General features: G+C 42.9%; 2 protein-coding genes across 4 annotated transcripts in view; one reads left to right on the forward strand and one right to left on the reverse strand.

The window, feature by feature from the left end:
* The window catches only part of LOC139540183 (ankyrin repeat and BTB/POZ domain-containing protein 3-B), a 164,853-nt gene that overhangs the window by 11,224 nt on the left and 130,299 nt on the right, over positions 1–23,330 (forward strand). The gene's annotated exons all lie outside the window — the stretch shown is intronic.
* Positions 824–21,944, reverse strand: cry1b (cryptochrome circadian regulator 1b). 3 transcript variants are annotated; one of them, XM_071343783.1, is made up of 12 exons: positions 21,405–21,944; positions 18,459–18,567; positions 17,045–17,187; positions 16,400–16,673; positions 15,737–16,189; positions 15,482–15,633; positions 14,968–15,170; positions 14,547–14,666; positions 3,319–3,427; positions 1,686–1,812; positions 1,246–1,361; positions 824–1,044 (listed from the first exon to the last, which is right to left on the reverse strand). In XM_071343783.1, exons 1-12 carry the CDS (start codon positions 21,560–21,562, stop codon positions 948–950), a joined length of 2,061 nt encoding a protein of 686 aa, XP_071199884.1. In that variant the 5' UTR covers positions 21,563–21,944; the 3' UTR covers positions 824–947. The 3 variants fall into 3 exon arrangements, with proteins under 3 accessions (XP_071199884.1, XP_071199885.1, XP_071199886.1); XM_071343784.1 differs by lacking the exons at positions 824–1,044; positions 1,246–1,361; positions 1,686–1,812; positions 3,319–3,427 and adding an exon at positions 11,516–12,523; XM_071343785.1 differs by lacking the exons at positions 824–1,044; positions 1,246–1,361; positions 1,686–1,812; positions 3,319–3,427 and adding an exon at positions 12,882–13,045.

Below are 23,330 nucleotides of genomic sequence, written 5' to 3' on the forward strand. Positions count from 1 at the left end.
CTCCAACATTGTATACTGAAAGATGGAGTTGAATGAATATTTACTGATTGACAAGTGTTTCAATTAGCCATGATGACAAATACAATATCATGCCAAGTTGAAGAATTTACAATAGAAGATACATACAGTTCCTTTGGGGAAAACATGCAAGTATCATTACAACGTACATCACTACATTACAGAGATTCCTCAATTGTAAACATTTGCAATAAATGTAATAACAGCTCTCCTACACCTTTCAAGAAACATAATTCAGAATAAGCAAGACATTTTTTGTTTATCTGGAATAAAATATTTATTTCCTGGCTCATACTAAGCACTCTTATACTCTTTTGATTGCATCATAATTATAAATGTAAAAACCATTCCAGGCTGATTTCCAGCCTTTGGGTGGCGACTTCATGCCGTAAATCGCAATATGTTATGAAATCTTCAGACATAAATATCGCCCTCTGTTACGTAGGCACTATCAGGAACAACCCCCCATCCTTAGTGCCCATGTTGTTATGAGTCACCCCAGACCACTCGTCTGACATGATCTCTGACTCAGACAGAACCATATTGGTTTGGTCCTAGCAGAATATTACAGATGAGGGGAGAGGATAGCAAGGATGATACATCAGACAAGGAAGGATATTATATGGGACAGCAGTGGATCGATCATTTGTGCCAAATATGAAAACCCTTCTGTATCTGACAACACATGACCTACAGTAAGACAAATCTGAATGGGATGGACACATTGACTTATCTGATTCATTAGTGTTATGGAACTGTGCAGATTGAGTCACTGGTAGATGAGATGAAGCAGAGTGAGTGGGACATGTGTAATGTACAACTGGATAATGATTACTATTAGAATTGCACTGGAGAACTGAATAGTTCAAAAAGGCACCCAACGTCTGACAAAGAATAGTCAGTGTTTGCATTCATGCAGTAAGTTAGTTTTAAATCACCTCAGCGCTACAGATCTCCCTCTTGAAAACTTCAAACTTAAATGTAACCCCATTCTCCTCTTGAATCTCATTTGGTACTCCAGGAAACCTAGTTTGAAGTTAAGGGAAACAAAGGGACAACTTAGACAGATTGACAAAGACACAAAAAGCTTTCAAACACTTGGCCTGACTTGTGGACCTGGTCAATCAGAACAGAGTATAGATCCACTTATCAAAACAGTCCAAAGATGAAGCAAACAGTGCTGCAGCCTAGGGCCAGGAGAGCAGAGAATAAAATATGCTTCCTTACCTCTGTTGTTTTTTAAAAATGCTTCTGTCAAACTGCGGGAAGAAGACGTCACAGTCGAAGTCAGCCATGATGTCAGTGAGGAAGACGAGTTCACACCAGGGATGCATCAGAGCCTCCTGATGACAAGGGAAAGGTACTGTAATGAGCTACAGTATAGACAAATATAGTGGATGGATTGTCCTATAATAATAAATGTTTATCCACTTATTTATTCCTAACCCATATATTGGATTTAAAGTCCTGGGCCAATTTTAATAAAGCATCTCAGAGTAATGCTGATCTAGTATCAGGTCCCCCTTTCCATGTAATCTCATTCATTATGATCTAAAAGTCAAAACGGATCCTAGATCAGGACTCCTACTCTGAGACGTGTTATAAATACGGGCCCAGGTAAAACTGCACCACAAACTTCCCACCACCCACAGAGACACAACAGTCACCTGATAGACCTGTGGACCACCCACAACCCAGATGGTCTCCACCAGGTCACATAGGGGTTGCAGCAAGGCTAAGCCGATCATGCTGTCGAAATCTTGACACAGGAAGTGGGCATGCTCCGGGAGAGTGCTGTGAGGAGTGAGTGACTCCCAAAATAAGTAATCATTTCTAAAACGCAACTTTTCTATATGCACAAGTACAGTTCAAAAGTTTGGGGTCACTTAGAAATGTCCTTGTTTTTGAAAGAAAAGCAATTTTTTTGTCCATTAAAATAACATCAAAATGATCAGAAATACAGTGTAGATATTGTTAATGTTGTAAATGAATATTGTAATTGGAAACTGCTGATTTTTTTATTGAATATCTACATAGGGGTACAGAGGCCCATTATCAGCAACCATCACTCCTGTGTTCCAATGACATGTTGTGTTAGCTAATCCAAGTTTATCATTTTAAAAGGCTAATTGATCATTAGAAAACCTGTTTGCAATTATGTTAAAACAGCTGAAAACTGTTGTTCTGATTAAAGAAGCAATACAACTGGCCTTTAGACTAGTTGAGTATCTGGAGCATCAGCATTTGTGGGTTTGATTACACGCTTAAAATGGACAGAAACAAAGAACTTTCTTCTGAAACTCGTCAGTCTATTCTTGTTCTGAGAAGTGAAATCTATTCCATGTGAAAAAATGCCAAGAAACTGAAGATCTCATACAACGCTGTGTACTACTCCCTTCACAGAACAGCGCAAACTGGCTCTAACCAGAATAGAAAGAGGAGTGGGAGGCCCCGGTGCACAACTGGCCATAATGACCATCGTTATGTTTGGAGGAAAAAGGGGGAGGCTTGCAAGCCGAAGAACACCATCCCAACAGTGAAGCACTGGGGTGGCAGCATCATGTTGTGGGGGTGCTTTGCTGCAGGAGGGACTGGTGCACTTCACAAAATGGTTGGCATCAAGAGGAAGAAAAATGATGTGGATATATTGAAGCAACATCTCAAGACATCAGTCAGGAAGTTAAAGCTTGATCGCAAATGGGTCTTCCAAGTGGACAATGACCCCAAGCATACTTCCAAAGTTGTGGCAAAATGGCTTAAGGACAACAAAGTCAAGATATTGGAGTGGCAATCACAAAGCCCTGACCTCAATTCTATAGAAAATGTGTGGGCAGAACTGAAAAAGCATGTGCAAGCAAGGAGGCCTACAAACCTGACTCAGTTACACCAGCTCTGTCAGGAGGAATGGGCCAAAATTCACCCAACTTATTGTGGGAAGCTTGTGGAAGGCTACCCGAAACGTTTGACCCAAGTTAAACAATTTAAAGGCAATGCTACCATATACTAATTGAGTGTATGTAAACTTCTGACCCACTGGGAATGTGATGAAAGAAATAAAAGCTGAAATAAATAATTCTCTATTATTCTGACATTTGACATTCTTAAAATAAAGTGGTGATCCTAACTGACCTAAGACAGGGAATATTTACTAGGATTAAATGTCAGGAATTGTGAAAAACTGACTGACTTAAATGTATTTGGCTAAGGTGTATGTAAACTTCCGACTTCAACTGTATATGAAACATGTTTTTAGGTTGTGGACTGTGTGTGTGATTGGTAGTAGTGTGACTTTTGGCTTACCTCAGGGTGGTACTCAGGACTACATGGAGGACATTGGGCAGCATAGAGAACAGACTGTCTGGGTTGGAGAACCAGCAGCCCCTGCCCCACACCATCATGTTAAATTTTCCTGTGAAAGGGATTATTGAGTTCACCTTACAATGTAAAGACCATTTGGAAGAAGTAACTATTTCATTACTTATAGTGAATATTGCTGTCAAACTATCAGTAGCTGAATAACTCCGGTTGTAGTATCTATTATACCTTTTAGAGAAAAAGTGCAAGGTTCTATTGCATTTCAACAACAGCTTCTTTGTCTGCATTTCTCTGTGCTCTATACTTTCCCATCATTGAGTTGGAGCACTGTTAAAAGCCTTTAAGTCAGAAAGGAAATCAATCAAAATTACCTGGTAGGGAGACATTTGTTGTAGTGTCCAAAAAGAATTTGAATTCTGTCCTGTGAACGCAATATTTTTATACATTGATTACAATTGGACCAATACTATCAACTCTTGCCAAATATTCCTATGTATGGACCTAAGCCAGTTCAAAAACCAGAAACTTGAAGAAAAAAATTCATATTGAAATACATGTAGACAAGTGTTACCCCTGTTATTAAATGTTATCAAGTAACTGTGTCCATCCCAAAAAGCATAATGGGATCCGACTTCACATGCCACCTGTTGACAACTGGTCAAAATGTAATTAGGGTACTAGGGGGTAACTAGCCCCCTGGGGAAACTGCCCCCCCCCTTGTAATTCACATTAAGTCCACAAGATATCACCAAATTATTTTATCAACACTTCCCTGGCTGCCACTTTTCTTGCTCATCCAAAAATGTCCTCTCTGTCATCACAACAAAACAATTGTGGTAAGTTAATTTTTTTTTATTATTATGAAAAAGTTGTAGCTATAGTCCAATGAAGTTAGATGTATAGTTTAAACATTTTTTTTATATACAAGTAGGAAAGCCTTAAATAATCCACTTGTTTAGAGAGAAAAATAGTAATATATTGGATGAGTGTCTTGGGGGCAACTCGGCACCCCCATCTAGGGGGTAACTGGCCCCTGGGGGCTAGTTACCCCTTTATGTTATTAATGTGTTTCTGTCATTTAGACGGTTAGTTTATGCTAACCTGCTAGTTAGCAACCTCCACTAGCAGTAAATGCTAGTTATTATAAACTGCTAGCAGTGCTAGCTAGCAACCTTACAAGATCGTCGGAGGTAAAATACATGACTTAATTGCAGTTGTAAATGTTTGCACTAGTGGATGATAGATTTACAGTTAGTTACTTTATAGACTTTTAGCTATTTTACACAGCATTATATGTCATATAGCTAGATATCTAGCTATGTTTTTAAGAGGGAGCTTTTAAATTGGCACCTCTCCCCCTGCAGGTTAAAACTAATACTTTGAGTCAGGCGGTTTGAAAGAAACTGTCTTGTCTTAAGGTACAGAGTCCTGTGTGGTTAGGGAGGGTTTGGGGCCATCTGTTAGATTAGGGGTCAGTTCCTTATATAATTTAATGTTTCTATTTTCAGATGAGAACATACAAGAATAAAACAGACCATGGAAGCTATGACTGAGGTAATATAGCATGCCCTGAACGTAATAGAAATGTAATGAATAATCAGGGAGAAAAAGGTGTAGATTCACGTGCAGAGCGCAGCAGGTGTTCATTTTGCCTTCGCAGAAGGCAGGAATCGTGGTCGCAGGCAAAGGTTATACACAGGTAGGCAAACAGGCAGGTGAATCAAAACTAGGACTGAAGGCTCCAACTGGTTCTCACAAAGGAGCTAGGAAAAGGCTCAGTAGAGTCAAAACGAACAATACCTCACAAAGGCACAAACAGAATGAACTGAACTAAATAAGGAGCTGATGAGACCAGGTGAGTAACTAACACAGGTGAAAACAATGAACAAAAATGAAAGACAGGGCTACGTTCAAGACCACAAATAAACAGGGCTATGTTCAAGAACACAACGAAACAGAACACAAGGTTGACTAAGAAAATAAATACAGAACCTTACAAGAAAATGGCCAGACCTTAAAGGGGGCTGCCAGGGTGTTCAACATTTCACCAAGAACCCTACGGCACCACAGAGGAAAGGAGGTGAAAAACCCAGGCTTCAGGGGGCGCCAGTCTTCTCTTCCACGTATTAAAGTGACCTTGTCAACCACTTCCACAACTGGAAAGAGCCCTATTTGGCCTAACATCATGGGATGTGAGAAGACTTGCCTTCGATCTGGCAGAGAGGATGGGAATCAAACACAGTTTCAACAAAGGAAAGGGGTATGCCGGGGTGGATAGGTTCAGTGGCTTAAAATAACGGATAAAATAAAAAAATAAAAAATAATGAAGCACAACCATCAACTGTCAGTTCGAATATCTCAAGCAACCAGTCTTGCGAGGGCTGTGGGCTTTAATACGCTTAAGGTTGACCAGTTTTTTTACGGCCTACGAGGACATTTTAAACAGTGTCAGGGACGTCGGGCCAACAAAGATTTGGAACATGGATGAGACGGGAATACAAAACGTCCAGAAACTGTTGCCTGTGGTGGCCACCAAGGGAGCAAAAAAGGTTGCACGGATGACCAGCGCAGAGAGGGGCTTCAGTCACAGTAATTTGTGCTATCAGTGCAGCGAGGCAGTATGTGCCGCCACTCTTCATCTTCCCCCGGAAGAGGATGAACAAACAGCTGCTGGTTGGAGCACCTCCAGGGTCCGTTGGAAGGGTGAGGGACTCAGGCTGGGTCGACAGTACCATCTTTGTCGACTGGCTCCACTACTTCGCCCACAGTGTTGTTTGCACCCCTGAGGAACCCCACATCTTCATCCTCGATGGCCAGCACTCCCATAAGAGCCTGGAGGCTGTTCTGACAGCAAGAGGCCAGGGAGTGATTCTCATCACTCTGCCACCCCACGTACCGTCTTCAAGGGTCTGAAGACCTTTTACAACAGGGCAGCAGATCAGTGGATGACGACGCATCCTATGAAAAGGGTAAGTATATACCAAATGGCTGGCCTCTTCACAAAGGACTATAACAAGGTGGCCAGTGTGGAGAGAGGAGTGAAGGGCTTCCGGGCCAGTGGGCTGTGGCCTTTGGAGAAGGACATCTTCACAGAGGCGGACGTCGTGGCCGCTGAGGTTATAAAGGAGCCTGAGCCCATTGGCGGTAAGAAAAAGTCATCTAAATGAAGGAAATGTAGCAGAAGCAGCATGTACGTGGTAGAACGTGTTTATTGTACTAACACCGATGTATTGTTTTTGTCATTTATTTTCAATGCAAAGAATCCATTCAACCACAGTACTCTACCGCCACCACCGCCACCTCTACCGATACGGCTACCAGCTCTACCGCCACAATCACTAGCTCTACCTCCACCACCACCAGCTCTAATGCCAAAACCTCTACCTCCACCACATCTACCTCCGCCACAACCTCCACCCTGCAGCCTACCCTTGTTCCAAATGTCAGCACTCATTTTAGGGAATATATATTTGCATATAGTGATTAGAAGTGTTTATTGTACCAAAACTCGTGTGTTCTTGTTGTTTGTTTGTTTTTGCTTAAACCAACAACCAACAGCTGCAGCAGTTCTATTGGAGTTGTCCCTAAGGCCAAGGCTCCAGGAGGTGAGGAAGAGGAAGGCAGAGTCTACGGCTGTACTGACAGCCTAACCTTACAAAAGGCTGCTGGAAGATAATGCTCGACAGAAACATCAACAAGAAGAAAAGAGAGAGTAAGAAAACGAATCAGGTTCTTAAAAAAAAGGTCTCAAAGAAGGTTGTTGCAACACAACATGCTACATCAGCCACCAACGAGGGGATGCGGGGTGTCTTTTCTGTGAGGAGCTGTTTCCAGTCACAAGTAGGGACTGGATTAGGTGTGAGCAGCACAGGAGGTGGGTTTATGAGTTGTGCTCCAATTTTACTGGGGATAGCTTCATTTGTGATCTATGTACAAATTAGAATTGTGCAATAGCAGAGCATAAGAGATGCAACATCAACGTTACACTGAATTAATTCAGCTATAATTTATTGTTATTAAATGTTATATTCCAATGAATCAATTTTTTTAATGAATGAAAAACAACTATTGAAAACATTTTGCTCCTGAATGTCATTTTAAAGACTGCAGGGATTTAAAATCTTGCATTATTCCAATAATATTTAGTGCAATTGTACATAATGGATTGTAAGGAAAATGAACAATGAAATGACAAAGAAAATGTGCAGGTGAGTTGTAAAGAGGAACTTTACATCAAATAGCCATTTATTTCCTTTCATAGTTTATTCGCCTAAGCATTACCTTCATCCGCATACCATTTTTTTTCAAAACATTACTTTTTTGTGTCAGCGATTGTAACGCTCGTCTTCCTCCTCGTCTGAGGAGGAGCAAGGATCAGACCAATATGCAGCGGGTTTGAATACATACTTATTATGTAAACGAAGACGGAAAAACACTTAAACAAACTACAAAACAATAAACGACGTGAACAGACCTGAACTTCAGAACATATAAAAATGAATGCACGAACAGGAAGGAAGGAAGGAAGCGAAACGAGTGGCGAACAAACACAGACACAGCAACAATCACCCACAAACAAACAGTGAGAACAGCCTACCTTAATATGGTTCTCAATCAGAGGAAACGTAAAACACCTGCCCCTGATTGAGAACCATATCAGGCTAGTTGACAATGAACCCAACATAGAAACACATAACATAGAATGCCCACCCAGCTCACGTCCTGACCATACTAAATAAATACAAAACAAGGGAAAATAAGGTCAGGAACGTGACAGCGATAAGACATTGTTCTAGTTACCCTTAGTACCCCACGCATTTAGGACACAATTAAATGTAGTATACGCATCAATTAATGGTCCACGTATAGATGTTTAGAAATATCTAGTAGCCTAAATCTATGAAAACGAAAAAAGGAATTGTTATCATTGAATATACTACAATCACACAAGCATGTAACGTGTAATGCTGGCTTTTAAATAGCCCAAACTTGAAACCGTAAGGCATACATCAAATCAAAATCCAAAAGGGATAAATAAATCTCTTACGGTAAATCCCATGGCAAGTGTCCATCTTTTCCTATTCCCATGTTGTTGCATGCAGCGGCGATGAGCCGCAACGGTTTCTTCTGTACTTTGTCCGCGCACATCGTCGATACATTAGTAGAAGGTACAACATGAACTGTCTGGTTTAACATCGAGTTTACAAGTGTTTATATAACTCGCTCAGATACGCAAGCAGGCTTAATAACGCATTGGATGAGGATAATTTCGATGCATAACCACTGAATTGTTCTACCGAGTATGACCAAAGCCAAAGGCAACTGTAGACAGGAGGGCGAGGATAAGTATTTTGCTTGTTGAATCCAACGTTTTTGTGTGTGGAGAGAATGAGTTTCTGGAATTTGCAACCACATCTGGAACCGCTCTCTCCGGTTGCTACGTGACTGTCCATGTTTACCACTGATTATGAAACAATCGGAGGCACTGGAGGTCGCACCCCCTCCCTCCCTCCCCAGATACACTAGATGACCAAAAGTATGTGAACACCTGCTTGTCGAACATCATTCCAAAATCATGGCCATGAATATGGAGTTGGTTCCCCTTTGCTGTTATAACAGCCTCCACTATTCTGGGAAGGCTTTCCACTAGATGTTGAAACATTGCTGCGGGGATTTCCATTCAGTCACAAGCGCATTAGTGAGGTCGAGCACTGATGTTGGGCGATTAGGCCTGGCTCGTACTCGGCGTTCCAATTCATCCCAAAGGTGTTCGATGGTCTTGTTCTGTGAGCTTGTGTGGCCTACCACTTCGCGGCTGAGCGGTTGTTGCTTCTAGATGTTTCCACTTCACAATAACAGCATTTACAGTTGTCTGGGGCAACGTGGCATCCTATGACAGTGCCACATTGAAAGTCACTGACCTCGTCAGCAAGGCCATTCTACTGTCAATGTTTGACTATGGAGATTGCATGGCTGTGTGTTCGATTTTATACACCTGTCAGCAACAGGTATATACTTTTGTATATAAACTCAGCAAAAAAAGAAACATCCTCTCACTGTCAACTGGGTTTATTTTCAAACTTAACATGTGCAAATATTTGTATGAACATAACAAGATTCAACAACTGAGACATAAACTGAACAAGTTCCACAGACATGTGACTAACAGAAATGGAATAATGTGTCCCTGAATCAAGGGGGGGTCAAAATCAAAAGTAACAGTCAGTATCTGGTGTGGCCACCAGCTGCATTAAGTACTGCAATGCATCTCCTCCTCATGGACTGCACCAGATTTGCCAGTTCTTGTTGTGAGATGTTACCCCACTATTCCACCAAGGCACCTGCAAGTTCCCGGACATTTCTGGGGGGAATGGCCCTAGCCCTCACCCTCCGATCCAACAGTTCCCAGACGTGCTCAATGGGATTGAGATCTGGGCTCTTCGCTGGCCGTGGCAGAACACTGACATTCCTGTCTTGCAGGAAATCACGCACAGAACGAGCAGTATGGCTGGTGGCATTGTCATGCTGGAAGGTCATGTCAGGATGAGCCTGCAGGAAGGGTACCACATGAGGGAGGAGGATGTCTTCCCTGTAACGCACAGCGTTGAGAATGCCTGCAATGACAACAAGCTCAGTCCGATGATGCTGTGACACACCGCCCCAGACCGTGACGGACCCTCCATCTGCAAATCGATCCCGCTCCGGAGTACAGGCCTCGGTGTAACACTCATTCCTTCGACGATAAACACGAATCCGACCATCACCCCTGGTGAGACAAAACCGCGACTCGTCAGTGAAGAGCACTTTTTGCCAGTCCTGTCTGGTCCAGCGACGGTGTGCCCATAGGTGACGTTGTTGCCGGTGACGTCTGGTGAGGACCTGCCTTACAACAGGCCTACAAGCCCTCAGTCCAGCTTCTCTCAGCCTATTGCAGACAATCTGAGCACAGATGTGCGTTCACAGATTGTGCGTTCCTGGTGTAACTCGGGCAGTTGTAGTTGCCACCCTGTACCTGTCCCGCAGGTGTGATGTTCGGATGTACCGATCCTGTGCAGGTGTTACACGTGGTCTGCCACTGCGAGGACGATCAGCTGTCCATCCTATCTCCCTGTAGCTCTGTGTTCGGCGTCTCACAGTACGGACATTGCAATTTATTGACCTGGCCACATCTGCAGTACTCATGCCTCCTTGCAGCATGCCTAAGGCACGTTCACGCAGATGAGCAGTGACCCTGGGCACAGTAGAAAGGCCAGAGTCAGTAGAAAGGCCTCTTTAGTGTCCTAAGTTTTCATAACTGTGACCTTAATTGCCTACCGTCTGTAAGCTGTTAGTGTCTTAATGACCGTTCCACAGGTGCATGTTCATTTTTTTATGGTTCATTGAACAAGCATGGGAAACAGTGTTTAAACCCTTTACAATGAAGATCTGTGAAGTTATTTGGATTTTTACAAATTATCTTTGAAAGACAGGGTCCTGAAAAAGGGACGTTTCTTTTTTTTGCTGAGTTTATATTGTAGCATATGAATAGGTCACAAAACATGGCAAAAATGTTTAATTACAGGAAATTAGCTGTAAAACTTCCCGGAATTTTGCAAACCTATCCTCTCAGCCTCATTGCAAAATAGCATGAAATTAGCTTTGAAACAGCAACATTTTCTCTCTGCCCTATGGAAATATGTGTAAAATAGAATGATTAGATAACATTTTCTTTAGCCTGTGGTAAAATGTATATCATTATAAGAAGTCACCCCCCAAAAAATCCCTTGCTCAAACCTTGCAGGGGCCCAGCAAAACTGTGGTACACCACTATTACTTTAGATTCATTGCATTTACTTTGTACTATTTTTATTATTGAACTTAAGTTGTAAAGTAAGTAGCCTTGTGCGAGCTGGAGCCGGGCTCCTATTTCTGTAGTGTGAGGCAGCATGATGTACATGTACAGGACGCTAGTCTATTGCAGGGCCTTACCCCTAATTTATCTCAATGCTGAGTGCCAAGCAGTCACATTTTTGGTATGACCTTGGCCATGTATCGAACTCACAACCTTCCAATGTCTGGGTTGACACTAACGACACAGCCACTGAGTTGGTCATTGAACTTAAGACAACCAATATTTGCATGTGCATGCCATAAGCAAACCATTACACTAAAATAAATATTACTTTGAGCCAGTGTTCATTTTTTTTTACCTTTTACTACAGATACATAAAGAACAGTCAATTTGTCGGTCTTCACACACAAATAACAATTGGGTTACAAGAAAACAAAAACATGCTATATCAAATTATTACTGTACAAACTGAGTTGAATCATTCACACACACACTTATATACAGAAAGGGTTATATAATTCCCTTAAAACATTTACAAAAGGGTAATAAAGAAATTAGTTTACAAAATGTATTATGCACTTCTGCTGCCTTTAAATGCTCCTCAGAACCTTTGATTTCTGAATATCCGACAGCACTTGAAGGCGGCATTATACCCCATAGAATAACTAGGGTCATTTGACCTGACAATTCCAGGTTGGGTAATCGTGTTATCAGCTTGAGGCTGATGCCATTCCCAATGGCTAAGACTGTATATTATACTGCACATAGCATGACCTCAGGCTCAAACACAGCCACCACCCAGTGTTCTTTCAGCAAATATAACTTGTGCATCCATGTTCTTTGTATTAATTATAGTGATGCCAACACTTCTTATCAAGACAGTTTGGTGGTGTGCATGTTAAAGAGAGTCATCTTGTGAGACACCATTACCTCCCTCTAGTAACACTGGGGACAGTGTCACTGTGGACTTGTGATTTGAGCTGTGGGTTTGAGATTCTCCACAGAGACAGAAGGTCACAAACCATTAGTTCTCTGGGCATCATGTGGTCGGATGTTCCATTTAGCCGGCTGACTTCACAGAAAGCTGGCAAAGTTTGTGGAATGCTTACAGCCTTCTCTCCTCCTCCATTCCTGCTGCTGCTCACATAACTGAGGTAGATGTGCTTCTGTAGAGTTGACGACTCAGAGAAGGAGAACGCAACGTTGAGGCGCTGGTCAATTCTGCTGGAGAGCAGAGTGGCTGGAATCCCCTCTTTCTTCTCCTCTTCAGGCACTAGTTGCTGGTCTGCCTCCGGGCCTTGTTGCTACAGCCCGGTGTGAGGTCCTCATTGCGACGCTTCACAACGACCTGTCCTCTGCCTGAATCAAAATCAATGATAATAGAAATGTTATATCATATACAGTTGAAGTCAGAAGTTTACATACACTTAGGTTGGAGTCATTAAAACTCATTTTTCAACCACTCCACAAATTTCTTGTTAAACTATAGTTTGGCAAGTCGGTTAGGACATCTACTTTGTGCATGACAAGTAATTTTTCCAACAATTGTTTACAGACAGATTATTTCACTGTATCACAATTCTAGTGGGTCAGAAGTTTACATACACTAAGTTCACTGTGCCTTTAAACAGCTTGGAAAATTCCAGGAAATGTCATGTCTTTAGAAGTTTCTGATAGGCTAATTGACATAATTTGAGTCAATTGGAGGTGTACCTGTGGATGTATTTCAAGGCCTACCTTCAAACTCAGTGCCTCTTTGCTTGACATCATGGGAAAATCAAAAGAAATCATCCAAGACCTCAGAAAACTAAATTGTAGACCTCCACAAGTCTGGTTCATCCTTGGGAGCAATTTCCAAACGCCTGAAGGTACCACGTTCATCTGTACAAACAATAGTACGCAAGTATTAACACCATGGGACCACGCAGCTGTCATACTGCTCAGGAAGGAGATGCGTTCTGTCTCCTAGAGATGAACGTACTTTGGTGCGAAAAGTGCAAATCAATCCCAGAACAACAGCAAAGGACCTTGTGAAGATGCTGGAGGAAACAGGTACAAAAGTATCTATATCCACAAAAAGGATGTGACGAGTAAAACGAGTCCTATATTGACATAACCTGAAAGGCAGCTCAGCAAGGAAGAAGCCACTGCTCCAAAACCGCCATAAAAAAGCCAGAGTACGGTTTGCAACTGCACATGGGGACAAAGATCGTACTTTTTGGAGAAATGTCCTCTGGTCTGATGAAACAAAAATAGAACTGTTTGGCCATAATGACCATCGTTATGTTTGGAGGAAAAAGGGGGAGGCTTGCAAGCTGAAGAACACCATCCCAACCATGAAGCACAGGGGTGGCAGCATCATGTTGTGGGGGTGCTTTGCTGCAGGAGGGACTGGTGCGCTTCACAAAATAGATGGCATCATGAAAAAGGAAAATTATGTGGATATATTGAAGCAACATCTCAAGACATCAGTCAGGAAGTTAAAGCTTGGTCGCAAATGGGTCTTCCAAATGGACAATGACCCCAAGCATACTTCCAAAGTTGTGGCAAAATGGCTGAAGGACAACAAAGTCAAGGTATTGGAGTGGCCATCACAAAGCCCTGACCTCAATCCCATAGAAAATGTGTGGGCAGAACTGAAAAAGCATGTGCAAGCAAGGAGGCCTACAAACCTGACTCAGTTACACCAGCTTTGTCAGAAGGAATGTGCCAAAGTTCACCCAACTTATTGTGGGAAGCTTGTGGACGGCTACCCGAAACATTTGATCCAAGTTAAACAATTTAAAGGCAATGCTACCAAATACTAATTGAGGTTGTAAACTTCTGACCCACTGGGAATGTGATGAGGAAATAAAAGCTGAAATAAATCACTACTATTATTCTGACATTTCATTCTTAAAATAAAGTGGTGATCCTAACTGACCTAAAACAGACACTTTTTACTATGATTTAATGTCAGGAATTGTGAAAAACTGAGTTTAAATGTATTTGGCTAAGGTGTATGTAAACTTCTGACTTCAACTGTAATCTGATTATTTCCCTATGAAATTGGTTATGGAAAAATGCAAACATTTCTGGTACGCATCTGCTTTGACTAATCCTTTCAATTTCTGATCGGTATTACTATTCTGATCTACCCTTTGTTTCATCAGGGAGGTCAATTAAAAGCCTATTCCAATCTGCAACCTTTTATTATCATCCTTAGTAACATCATGCCTGACAAGTACTATCACATGACACACCTTTCCCACCCATGCCACAGCCCATATCAGAGATTGATGAAGTCGCAGTCAATCTCAGTGTAGATAAGGTTAACACTGATCTTTGGAAAAATCCCAGTTTCTCTGTGGCAGTCAAGGAAGGAACTAAGGAGGATTGTTACCTGCTTGAGCGGCTCCCTCATTCTGGATTTCTTCAGTGGAGGGCCCTGGCATTGGACCCGTCATGACCCCTGCACCGTGTCCACTGTTATTAGGATTGGCAGGCACTGTCGCGAGCAGCCCTGTGAGATGGAGACAGAGTTGGACAGTCAGTCTCCCACACCTCAGCCCCATAAATAATCATTGATAATGGTAACATAACAATATAAAAGAAAACAAAGTCACTGTATTCACAATCAATTTCAAAGTAGGAGTGCTGATCCCCCCCACTTTTATTCATTATATTTAAAAAGGCAAAACTTCTACTCTGACACTTTGTGAATAGCTTATCATGGAAATTGTTAGTGTCTGAAAATAGCTGATTTGAAGCGGGCTTCAAAGCGATTAGCTGTACATTCAGCAGGTCATGCGCTCTGTGCTCACCCAGGCCGCGGTAGCAGGAGAGCTGTTGGTAGATCTGCTTCATCCTCTCCACGTTGAGGCGGCTGGCCTCAGCGTGGTGCACCATGGGTTTGGGGTAGTGCACACCGATCACACACTTGGCCGCCTTCTGCACGCTCTCGGGTGCGTTCCAGGGGTCGTAGATGTACTTGGCCGGGAAGCCCTTCAGTATGGGAAGATAGCGCCTGGAAAAAACAAATGGAGAAAAGACCGTTTAAAAAAGGACCATGGTGACTTCTGAAATGAACAATAATAAAACACATTTCCCATGACATTTCTAGTTGCTACAGCATGGAAATCTCATTAAAACCCTATGGAGTGTATAATGAGACATTGTGGTCCAGCAGGTCGTATACAGAATTGTTTGTCATGGTTTTCTGCATGTTCTACATGCCTTGTCACAGGCATGGTGAAATAAAACACTAAGGTCTATTACAGTGTACCACACTGGTTAAAATTAGCAGTGGACAACTAGGTGCAGGGAAGATCTTCTCACCGTATGTAGTCTCCGTTGGGGTCTGTCCTCCTGCCAAAGCCCACGGGGCAGTAACAGTGGAAGAACTGCTGGAAGAAGGAGCTGCAGGAGAGCCACATCCAGCTGCCTGCATTCACACTCCAGTCTGCATCCAGCAGCAGCTCCTCAAATACCTGACAGGTACATAAACACACACATGCTGAGATACAAACAGAACGATAAACAGTCATACATACATACATCAGATTTCCTCTCTCCCCATGCCCCAGTATCTACCTTCATGCCCTCCTCCCAGCTGATCCACAGGTCTCCCCGGGTCAGGAAGCAGGCCACAGCGTGTCTGGCCAGGTGGTGGATCCAGCCCTCCTGCCTCAACTGGGTCATGATGGCGTCGATCCAGGGGAACCCTGTCCTCCCCTCGGCCCACTTGGCCAGCGCCTCTGGGTTGCGGTCCCAGGGAATCTGCACGCACACAGGGTTGCCCTCCATCTTGTCGAAGCAGGGATTGTTGGTGGCCGTAGTGTAGAAGAACTCACGCCACAACAGCTGGCCATAAAGTGAGAGGGGCGGAGAGCTGTTTTTCTTAACCTTCCTATAGAGGTCAGTGAGTTTGAAGTAGAAGAGACGACAGGAGAGGCAGCCGAAGCGGAGGTAGGGGCTGAGGCCCGTGGGGCTGGCCAGCAGGGAGTTGGCGTTCATCCGGGGACGCTCAAAGTTGGCCACCCACGCCTGGAACATAGAGGGTTAGGGTTTGAGTCAGGACCCCAGTGAAACCCGTCTATCTCGCAGGCACATGACACACTAAGTTCAGGAAATAAAGGAATTTTTCTATAACAAAGTCACATTTTCAGGAAGAAAATTGACTCCAATACGGGTACTGTATGTGTCCACCACACTGGTTCAGTAGTGGTGGGATATAAAGAAGGGACTCCTTCCCACCTTTCTCTCCAAGTGCCTCTCCAGGCGAGTGAGGGCCTCCGTCTCTCCCCCTGGCCATACTGCTGTAGCCAGGCCTTCTGTCTCAAAGCCAAGCTCCTCCAGGGAGGGCACGCCAAACTTGTCGTCGTGGTCATCACTGATGGGCGTGGCACACTTCCGCATGACCTCAGCGGTGATGGTCTCGGCGGGCATCTCCACGGCATCCATGTGACTTATGAGCACCTGGAAACGCTTGTAGGTGAGAGGGGACTGGCCTCCGTTCAGCTCGATGATCCTACAGAGACACGGACAGAGAGAGGAATTTAGTGCATCACATAAATTAAACTATAATGTTAGTGTTATGAATATGTTGCTAATACATCATGTTTGCATATTTGCACATCTTGATGACTTAATAACAACAAGGTAATAACATTCTCATTGCTTTGACATGGGTTGTGTTCTCACAAGATCTAATATATGTCAGCCAGGAACTACAGTAGCTAGATCTCCTTGACTCTGTGTGTGTGTGTGTGTGTGTGTGTGTGTGTGTGTGTGTGTGTGTGTGTGTGTGTGTGTGTGTGTGTGTGTGTGTGTGTGTGTGTGTGTGTGTGTGTGTGTGTGTGTGTGTGTGTGTGTGTACGTGTATCTGTACGAGTCACTCACTTGTCCAGGTCGTAGAGCGTGTGGGAGACTTTGACCGTGACTTCCACCCCGGCCTCGCTGGCCAGCTTCTGGATGGCGGCATCACGCTCCTTGCCGAAGGGCTCAGAGTCGTACTCGTAAGACAGCCGGCTAATCTGCCATTCCTGGGAAGTCAAGAGAAAGACAAGGTCAGTCGTGCCACAGTCAGACGCCATGGTAAATAGGGAACCTTTACTTTGGTAAAGATAAAGAACACATAGGAAGTTCATAGAAAATACCATGGAATTCAAATAATGCTAATGTTCATATACAGATCAAGTGAAGACTGAATACAGTGGAAGCCACTCCTCAGTAAAAGGCACATGACAGCTCGCTTGGAGTTTGCCAAAAGGCACCTCAAGGACTCTCAGACCATGAGAAACAAGATTATCTCGTCTGATAAAACCAAGATTGAACTCTTTGGCCTGAATGCCAAGCGTCACATCTGGAGGAAACCAGGCACCGCTCATCACCTGGCCAATACCATCCCTACGGTGAAGCATGGTGGTCGCAGCATCATGCTGTGTGGATGTTTTTCAGTGGCAGGGACTGGGAGACTAGTCAGGATCGAGGGAAGATCAACAGAGCAAAGTACAGAGAGATCCTTAATGAAAACCTGCTCCAGAGCGCTCAGGACCTCAGACTGGGGTGGAGGTTCAACTTCCAACAGGACAACGACCGTAAGCACACAGCCAAGATAACGCGGGACTGGCTTCGGGACAAGTCTCGGAATGTCCTTGAGTGGTCCAGCCAGAGCCCAGACTTGAACACGATTGAACATCTCTGGAGAGACCTGAAAATAGCTGTGCAGCGATGCTCCCCATCCAACCTGCAGAACTTGAGAGGATCTGCAGAGAAGAATGGGAAAAACTCCCCGAATACAGGTGTGCCAAGCTTATAGCATCATACCAAAGACTTGAGGCTGTACTCGCTGCCAAAGGTGCTTCAACAAAATACTGAGTAAAGGGTCTGAATACTTATGTAAATTTGATATTTCAGTTCTCTTCTTTTTTTTGCACAAATGTATAAAGACCTGTTTTTGCTTTGTCATCATGGGGTATTGTGTGTAGATTGAAGAGGAGAAAAAACGATTTAATCAATTTTAAAATAAGGCTGTAACGTAACAAAATTCGGAAAAAGTCAAGGGGTCTGAACACTTTCCGAATGCACTGTATATCAAGACATTTGAAACGATTTGACACAGTGGAAGTACAGTACAGTAACTGACTAGTTTAATCACACAAGACCGTATTTCTATGGGGCATACTGTACTTTTATGAGGCATACGTGTACAGTACACAGTGGCTGTGCAGTACTGTAAGTGTGATGGGTTAACTATGATACGGTAGTGTGATGGTTTACAACTACAGTACAAGTGTGACAGTGTTAATTGTACCTTGAACAGCCTGGGGAAGACATCAGTAGGCTGGCCCCGGATGACAAACAGACGGGAGTGGAGCTTGCGGAGGCTGGCGTCTAGGTCCTCCAGACACTGGAGTAAGAACCTGGAATCAAACAGAAGATGATCAATAATCTGATCATATAATCAGAGAGGAAATAGGCTACAGGTGTAACAAGGCCTCCTGCTCAGGATTCACAAAAAACCTGTCGCCTATTTTTATTATGTTTTATGGTATTTAGTTTAGTCATTATCCCAAGGTCACATGATGGATGTTCCAGCTCTCATTAGGCACAAGTGAACATATGATCCATACATCCATCATGTGAGCCGTGGCTCAAATACATGTGGTAAGTAGAGTTGCACCATATCAAAGGGCTTTACATCATTGCAACAAAGCATTTGAAGTGAATGTAAAATGGAGATTGAATCAAAAAGAAGGCTAGTGGAAAGGAATTGCAATCGTGGGAATGTCAGCTGCTTCTCTCAGTGCAGAGAGCATTATTCAGGGAGATTCTATTGAGAAAACATGTTCTTCACCACCAGATTATTAAAGCACTCTAAATTTTACATAGGCCAACTCCTCTGCTGGTAGCCTATCATTTAAAACACCTAGTGGAAACATTGAGTGGAAGATCTGTCTGACTGAATGGAACATACTACGCTGTGAGTAAGTCATGTAGAACAATAAGGTCTCTGTACCATCCCAGCCTTGTAGTATTTACATGACAACAGGAGGGCGCTCTCGGCTCACAGCAAAGTCCACAGTTGAACAAAACGATAGATGGCTCCATCAACTGGCAAAGCATGGCTAGTGGAACTACAAGCCCTCATTAGAATGTGGAGATTTTAAACTGTAATGCCTCACATTTCTGAGTAAGCGAACACAAAGCCTGTATCAACATTATAGAACATCTCTGGCTAACGTGAACAGTCATTCTCTGCCGAGGTAGTGGGTACACTAGCATAAGTGATAAGCCTGGACAATGGGGAAGGACTGCTTGATTGATCCTCTACCAACCTTAGACCTTCTCATTCTGCTGTCATATGATCCTCAAACTACATGGGAAGTGTTGACCACAAAATAATATTGACTCCTGCTGAAGCAAACATGACATGAGTCATCATTGTATCATGTAGCCAATAAATTACTCCATTAACTAGGTGTAATTTGTTATGACAACTTGGATATCAACCAAGTCAAGAGAGGGTGACTGTCTGAACATTGTGTTCTGTGTTGGGTGACTGGACTGTCCCTTTAAGGAGGCATCACTTCATCCAAACCCTTATCTGAGAATGGTGTCCTCGTTTTGTGTTGCGTTCCTCCATTCACACAGTGAATGCTGTACTTGGAACTTGAATGGAACAGGTTTGGTAGAGCGTTTATCACAAGCAGCAGGGTTTACAATATGATCTCTGAAAAGGTGATGTAACCTATTATGCAACATATGATGACTAGCGGCCCTGCAAGCAATGTCATCATCATGCATATGCTTGAACAGCAGGGTAATGCACAGTGACCACAAAGTGAACATTGCTGGGTAGGCTAAATCCCGTCTGAGACTCAGTTGTGCCACTCACCTGGAGCAGACTACACACACTGGGAACTTTATATTGACTAGGCCTATATATATTCCAGCAGGCTGGTGCTGGTCCCAGAGGATAAGTGTTATTTCTTATAGCTAGGACAGCCTATGCCATTCTATTCTGGCTGGTAAAGCTATGTGAGCTGCCTGGCTCAATCACCGGCTAATAGGGCAGCTACTATAAGAGGAGGCTAGTTCTCAGGAGGAAGTGGGGTTGAGCAGTGGGTTGAATGTAGGTCAAAGCTGCGAGGACTGGAGAGCAGAATGTCATAACCACCCCAATGACACAGTGCCCCATTTCCAATGCCTGCCCGCACTCAGCCAGGATGGGGAGGGGGACTTACATAATCCTTACTGCTATGCATGTTCTTAAACCCTGCTGAAATGTAGGCCTACTCTCTCGATGGTAAAAGAAACTACTGAGAATACCCTGCGTACAGGGATGTTTTCGACATGGGTAATGCAGTCAGGTCATTCTCCCCTTCTCTTGCTCTAAACAGGAGGTTATGCTTTAAATGAACATTCTTATAAGTGGCCAAACTAAAGCAGCATAGTATGTGATCTAAATGAAAGGGAGGGAATCCAAGGTAAATCAGTAATCAACAGTCCTTGGTGCCCTGGAATGCCCTTGTTTCCTGTGTGGCACACAGATGTACTTGTAATGTACTTGTAATTGACAGTCAATATTTACTATAACTGTGTGCATAAGTGTGGTGCTAGGAAAGCCCTACTTTCCTGCCTAAGCGGTACACCACACACATACACACACACTGTCATTCATAACCACCTACAGCACTAGGATTCCTCCTTCTGGTGTTATGATAACCCAGATTTGGTTTTCCTTAACCTATTGACCAAATGTGCATAAGTGGCGTCTGGCATGCCCACGAGGTCATAATCTATCGAAAAGGAAACCATGATGGATCCATCAGAGCCCCTAGGCAAATTCACAAATGTGGCAATGCAAAAAGCAGGGACCTGTGTGACCTACCTCTGCGGTAAACAAATCTGTGTTGGGTGAGTGCAATACGAGCCACTCAATTAAAACACGTCCTCTAATACAGAGGTTCCCAAACGCTTTCTATGGGAAACTGTTCACACCCCTCATTGGTGGAGAGAATTTTGCAAGCTTAAAGCGTATTTCCTGCAATTCTATAAATATTGTCATGGGGTGCAAATAAAATGTTGCAGTTAAACAAAAATAGTAAATTAAAAAAACATTAGCTGACATGGGCTAGTTGCTCTGGACCTTTCTGACAAGTTATAAATATCTCTCTAAGGTATGACAAGAGGAACTGATGATGCACTACCCAATTATGAAATTGCACCTTGTGCATTCTACTATTAGGACCCCTACCTCCACCTGCTGATTCCCACGTTGGAGGACCCTGCAAACCAGGGGTCTAGGATGTAAACATAGCGAAGGGTGTCCGCTCCCCGGATAGACTCCTTTAGAGAGGGGTTGTCGTGGAGCCGCAGTCCCTTCCTGAACCAGTGGATCGTGTTGCCGACCATTTCACCTGCTGTCTCTTCTAGTTATGTCCACGACTCGAACCGTTGGTTATAGCGCTGATGTCAAAACAAAACGCGTAGGAGCTAAAACAATAGCCCTTGCATGCCCAAACTACGTTTCGGTTCTGTCGCCTAGATGGTTTTATAATGTAATGTTATTATTTTTTATTTTTTATTAACCTGTTAAAAACGATGTTCGACCTGTTGACTAGCCTAGAAGCTCGAAAAATTTATAATTGCGTTGTCGTATCTAGCTATTTTCCAGATAAGGAAGAAGAGCGCTGGTTCAGTAAGCGCGAGCGAGTGAACTAAAGTACAGTAGGTAGAGCGTTTTAATGAGAAATGAAACTGTCTTCCACTATCACTTGAATGTATTCCCATATTCAAAGAAAATGTTCCCTGTTGAAATTAACTTTCTTTGACAACGACTCCACCCAAAGAGATACGCGGATAAGAATGAACGAATCTGATTGGTCAATGTCACCAGTTATGTAACGTTTGCTCGCTCACGTTTCTGTAGTGTGCTTACTCCTATCTTGTGTTTTTCCACAGGCATCATTTATACACGGTAAATATCGACACAACACAATATTTTATGTTTAACAAGTTATTTACAGCTTACTTTAAACACCATAGTCTGAATATCGATCTTATTTTGGATGTTGTTGATAAAAATGTGTGCCGCCTTCCCGCGTCATGATTAGTTACGCAGGACCCGGATGAACACATGTACTGAAAAAAATTATTATGCAAGTGTATCTGTAGGCCTAGTGGGCAACCCATCACCATCACACGTCTATGCATGTGATGAATGTCAAATACTCTCTGTTATGAGACTATGTACCACTATGTATTTATGTTAAAATGCCGTCATTTCAAAATGGATTCAAACCAAATAACTATTCTTGCCTAGATATTATGCATGCAGAATTTCAGATGCAGAATTTCAGATGTGATCAGATTTCAATCAAAAACGTATCAGCAAAGATCATAAGGTAGCCTAAACACCTTAAAAGAAGCAACCAATTGTCACACAGTATTGCATTAGTAGGGCCTACACTTTAATTACATTGTCCTGAAGCATGAGGTGTGAAAACATCATGTGGATGATGATTGTGTGAAACAATTACAAACTGTAGTAGTTTTTATTCATGAGACAAGGGATGGGTGGGTAGTTGGGTGAGGAAACATGCAGTTTGAATATCTAGACACTAGATTGTAATATGCAATAACACACCATCTTTAGTAACATACATTAAGCTGCGTATAGTATAGTTGATAATCATTTTATGAAGGAAAAGTTCAATGACAACATGACTGTGTGAACTTTGAATATGTAAAATAATAAGGGAATTTCTTTATAGTAGCCTAAGTCTTCCTAGTCTGGAAATGTATGGTGAGGCTAGATCTTTGACATAATGATTGAGGTTTGCAAACTGAGCACCAGGGTTCAGTGTTGCTCCAGGGATAAGCAGCACACAACTTCAGCACAAAATGTACCAACAATACTCTCCTCAATCAAATTAAAATCAAATCAATGTAATTTGTCACATACACAGTTTACGGCAGGTGGGAAAGGTGCAGTGAAATGCTTATGTGCTAGATCTTTAACAATGCAGTACATCAGTCAATAATAACAATAAAAAGAGTCAAGGAAAAAAGAACAAGTAATAGAAGCGGTAGTATGCATCGTAATAATAGACTGTATAGAAATATAAAGTGGGTAGTAGTGTCTTGGTCGCACAGTTGAATAAATAGTATATAATAGAAC

Source organism: Salvelinus alpinus, chromosome 15 (genome assembly GCF_045679555.1).
Source record: "Salvelinus alpinus chromosome 15, SLU_Salpinus.1, whole genome shotgun sequence".
Classification (NCBI taxonomy): Eukaryota; Metazoa; Chordata; class Actinopteri; order Salmoniformes; family Salmonidae; genus Salvelinus; species Salvelinus alpinus.

What these genes read in the sequence shown, in the direction of transcription:
- cry1b (XM_071343783.1), bottom strand. Translation starts at nt 21,562, where the DNA reads ATGGTCGGCAACACGATCCACTGGTTCAGGAAGGGACTGCGGCTCCAC. An exon ending in GCTGGGAGGAGGGCATGAAG is followed by an intron (nt 15,634 to 15,736) that starts GTAGATACTGGG and finishes TGTACCTGTCAG; the next exon opens with GTATTTGAGGAGCTGCTGCT. An exon ending in TGAGGGAGCCGCTCAAGCAG is followed by an intron (nt 3,428 to 14,546) that starts GTAACAATCCTC and finishes TCCCTTTCACAG; the next exon opens with GAAAATTTAACATGATGGTG.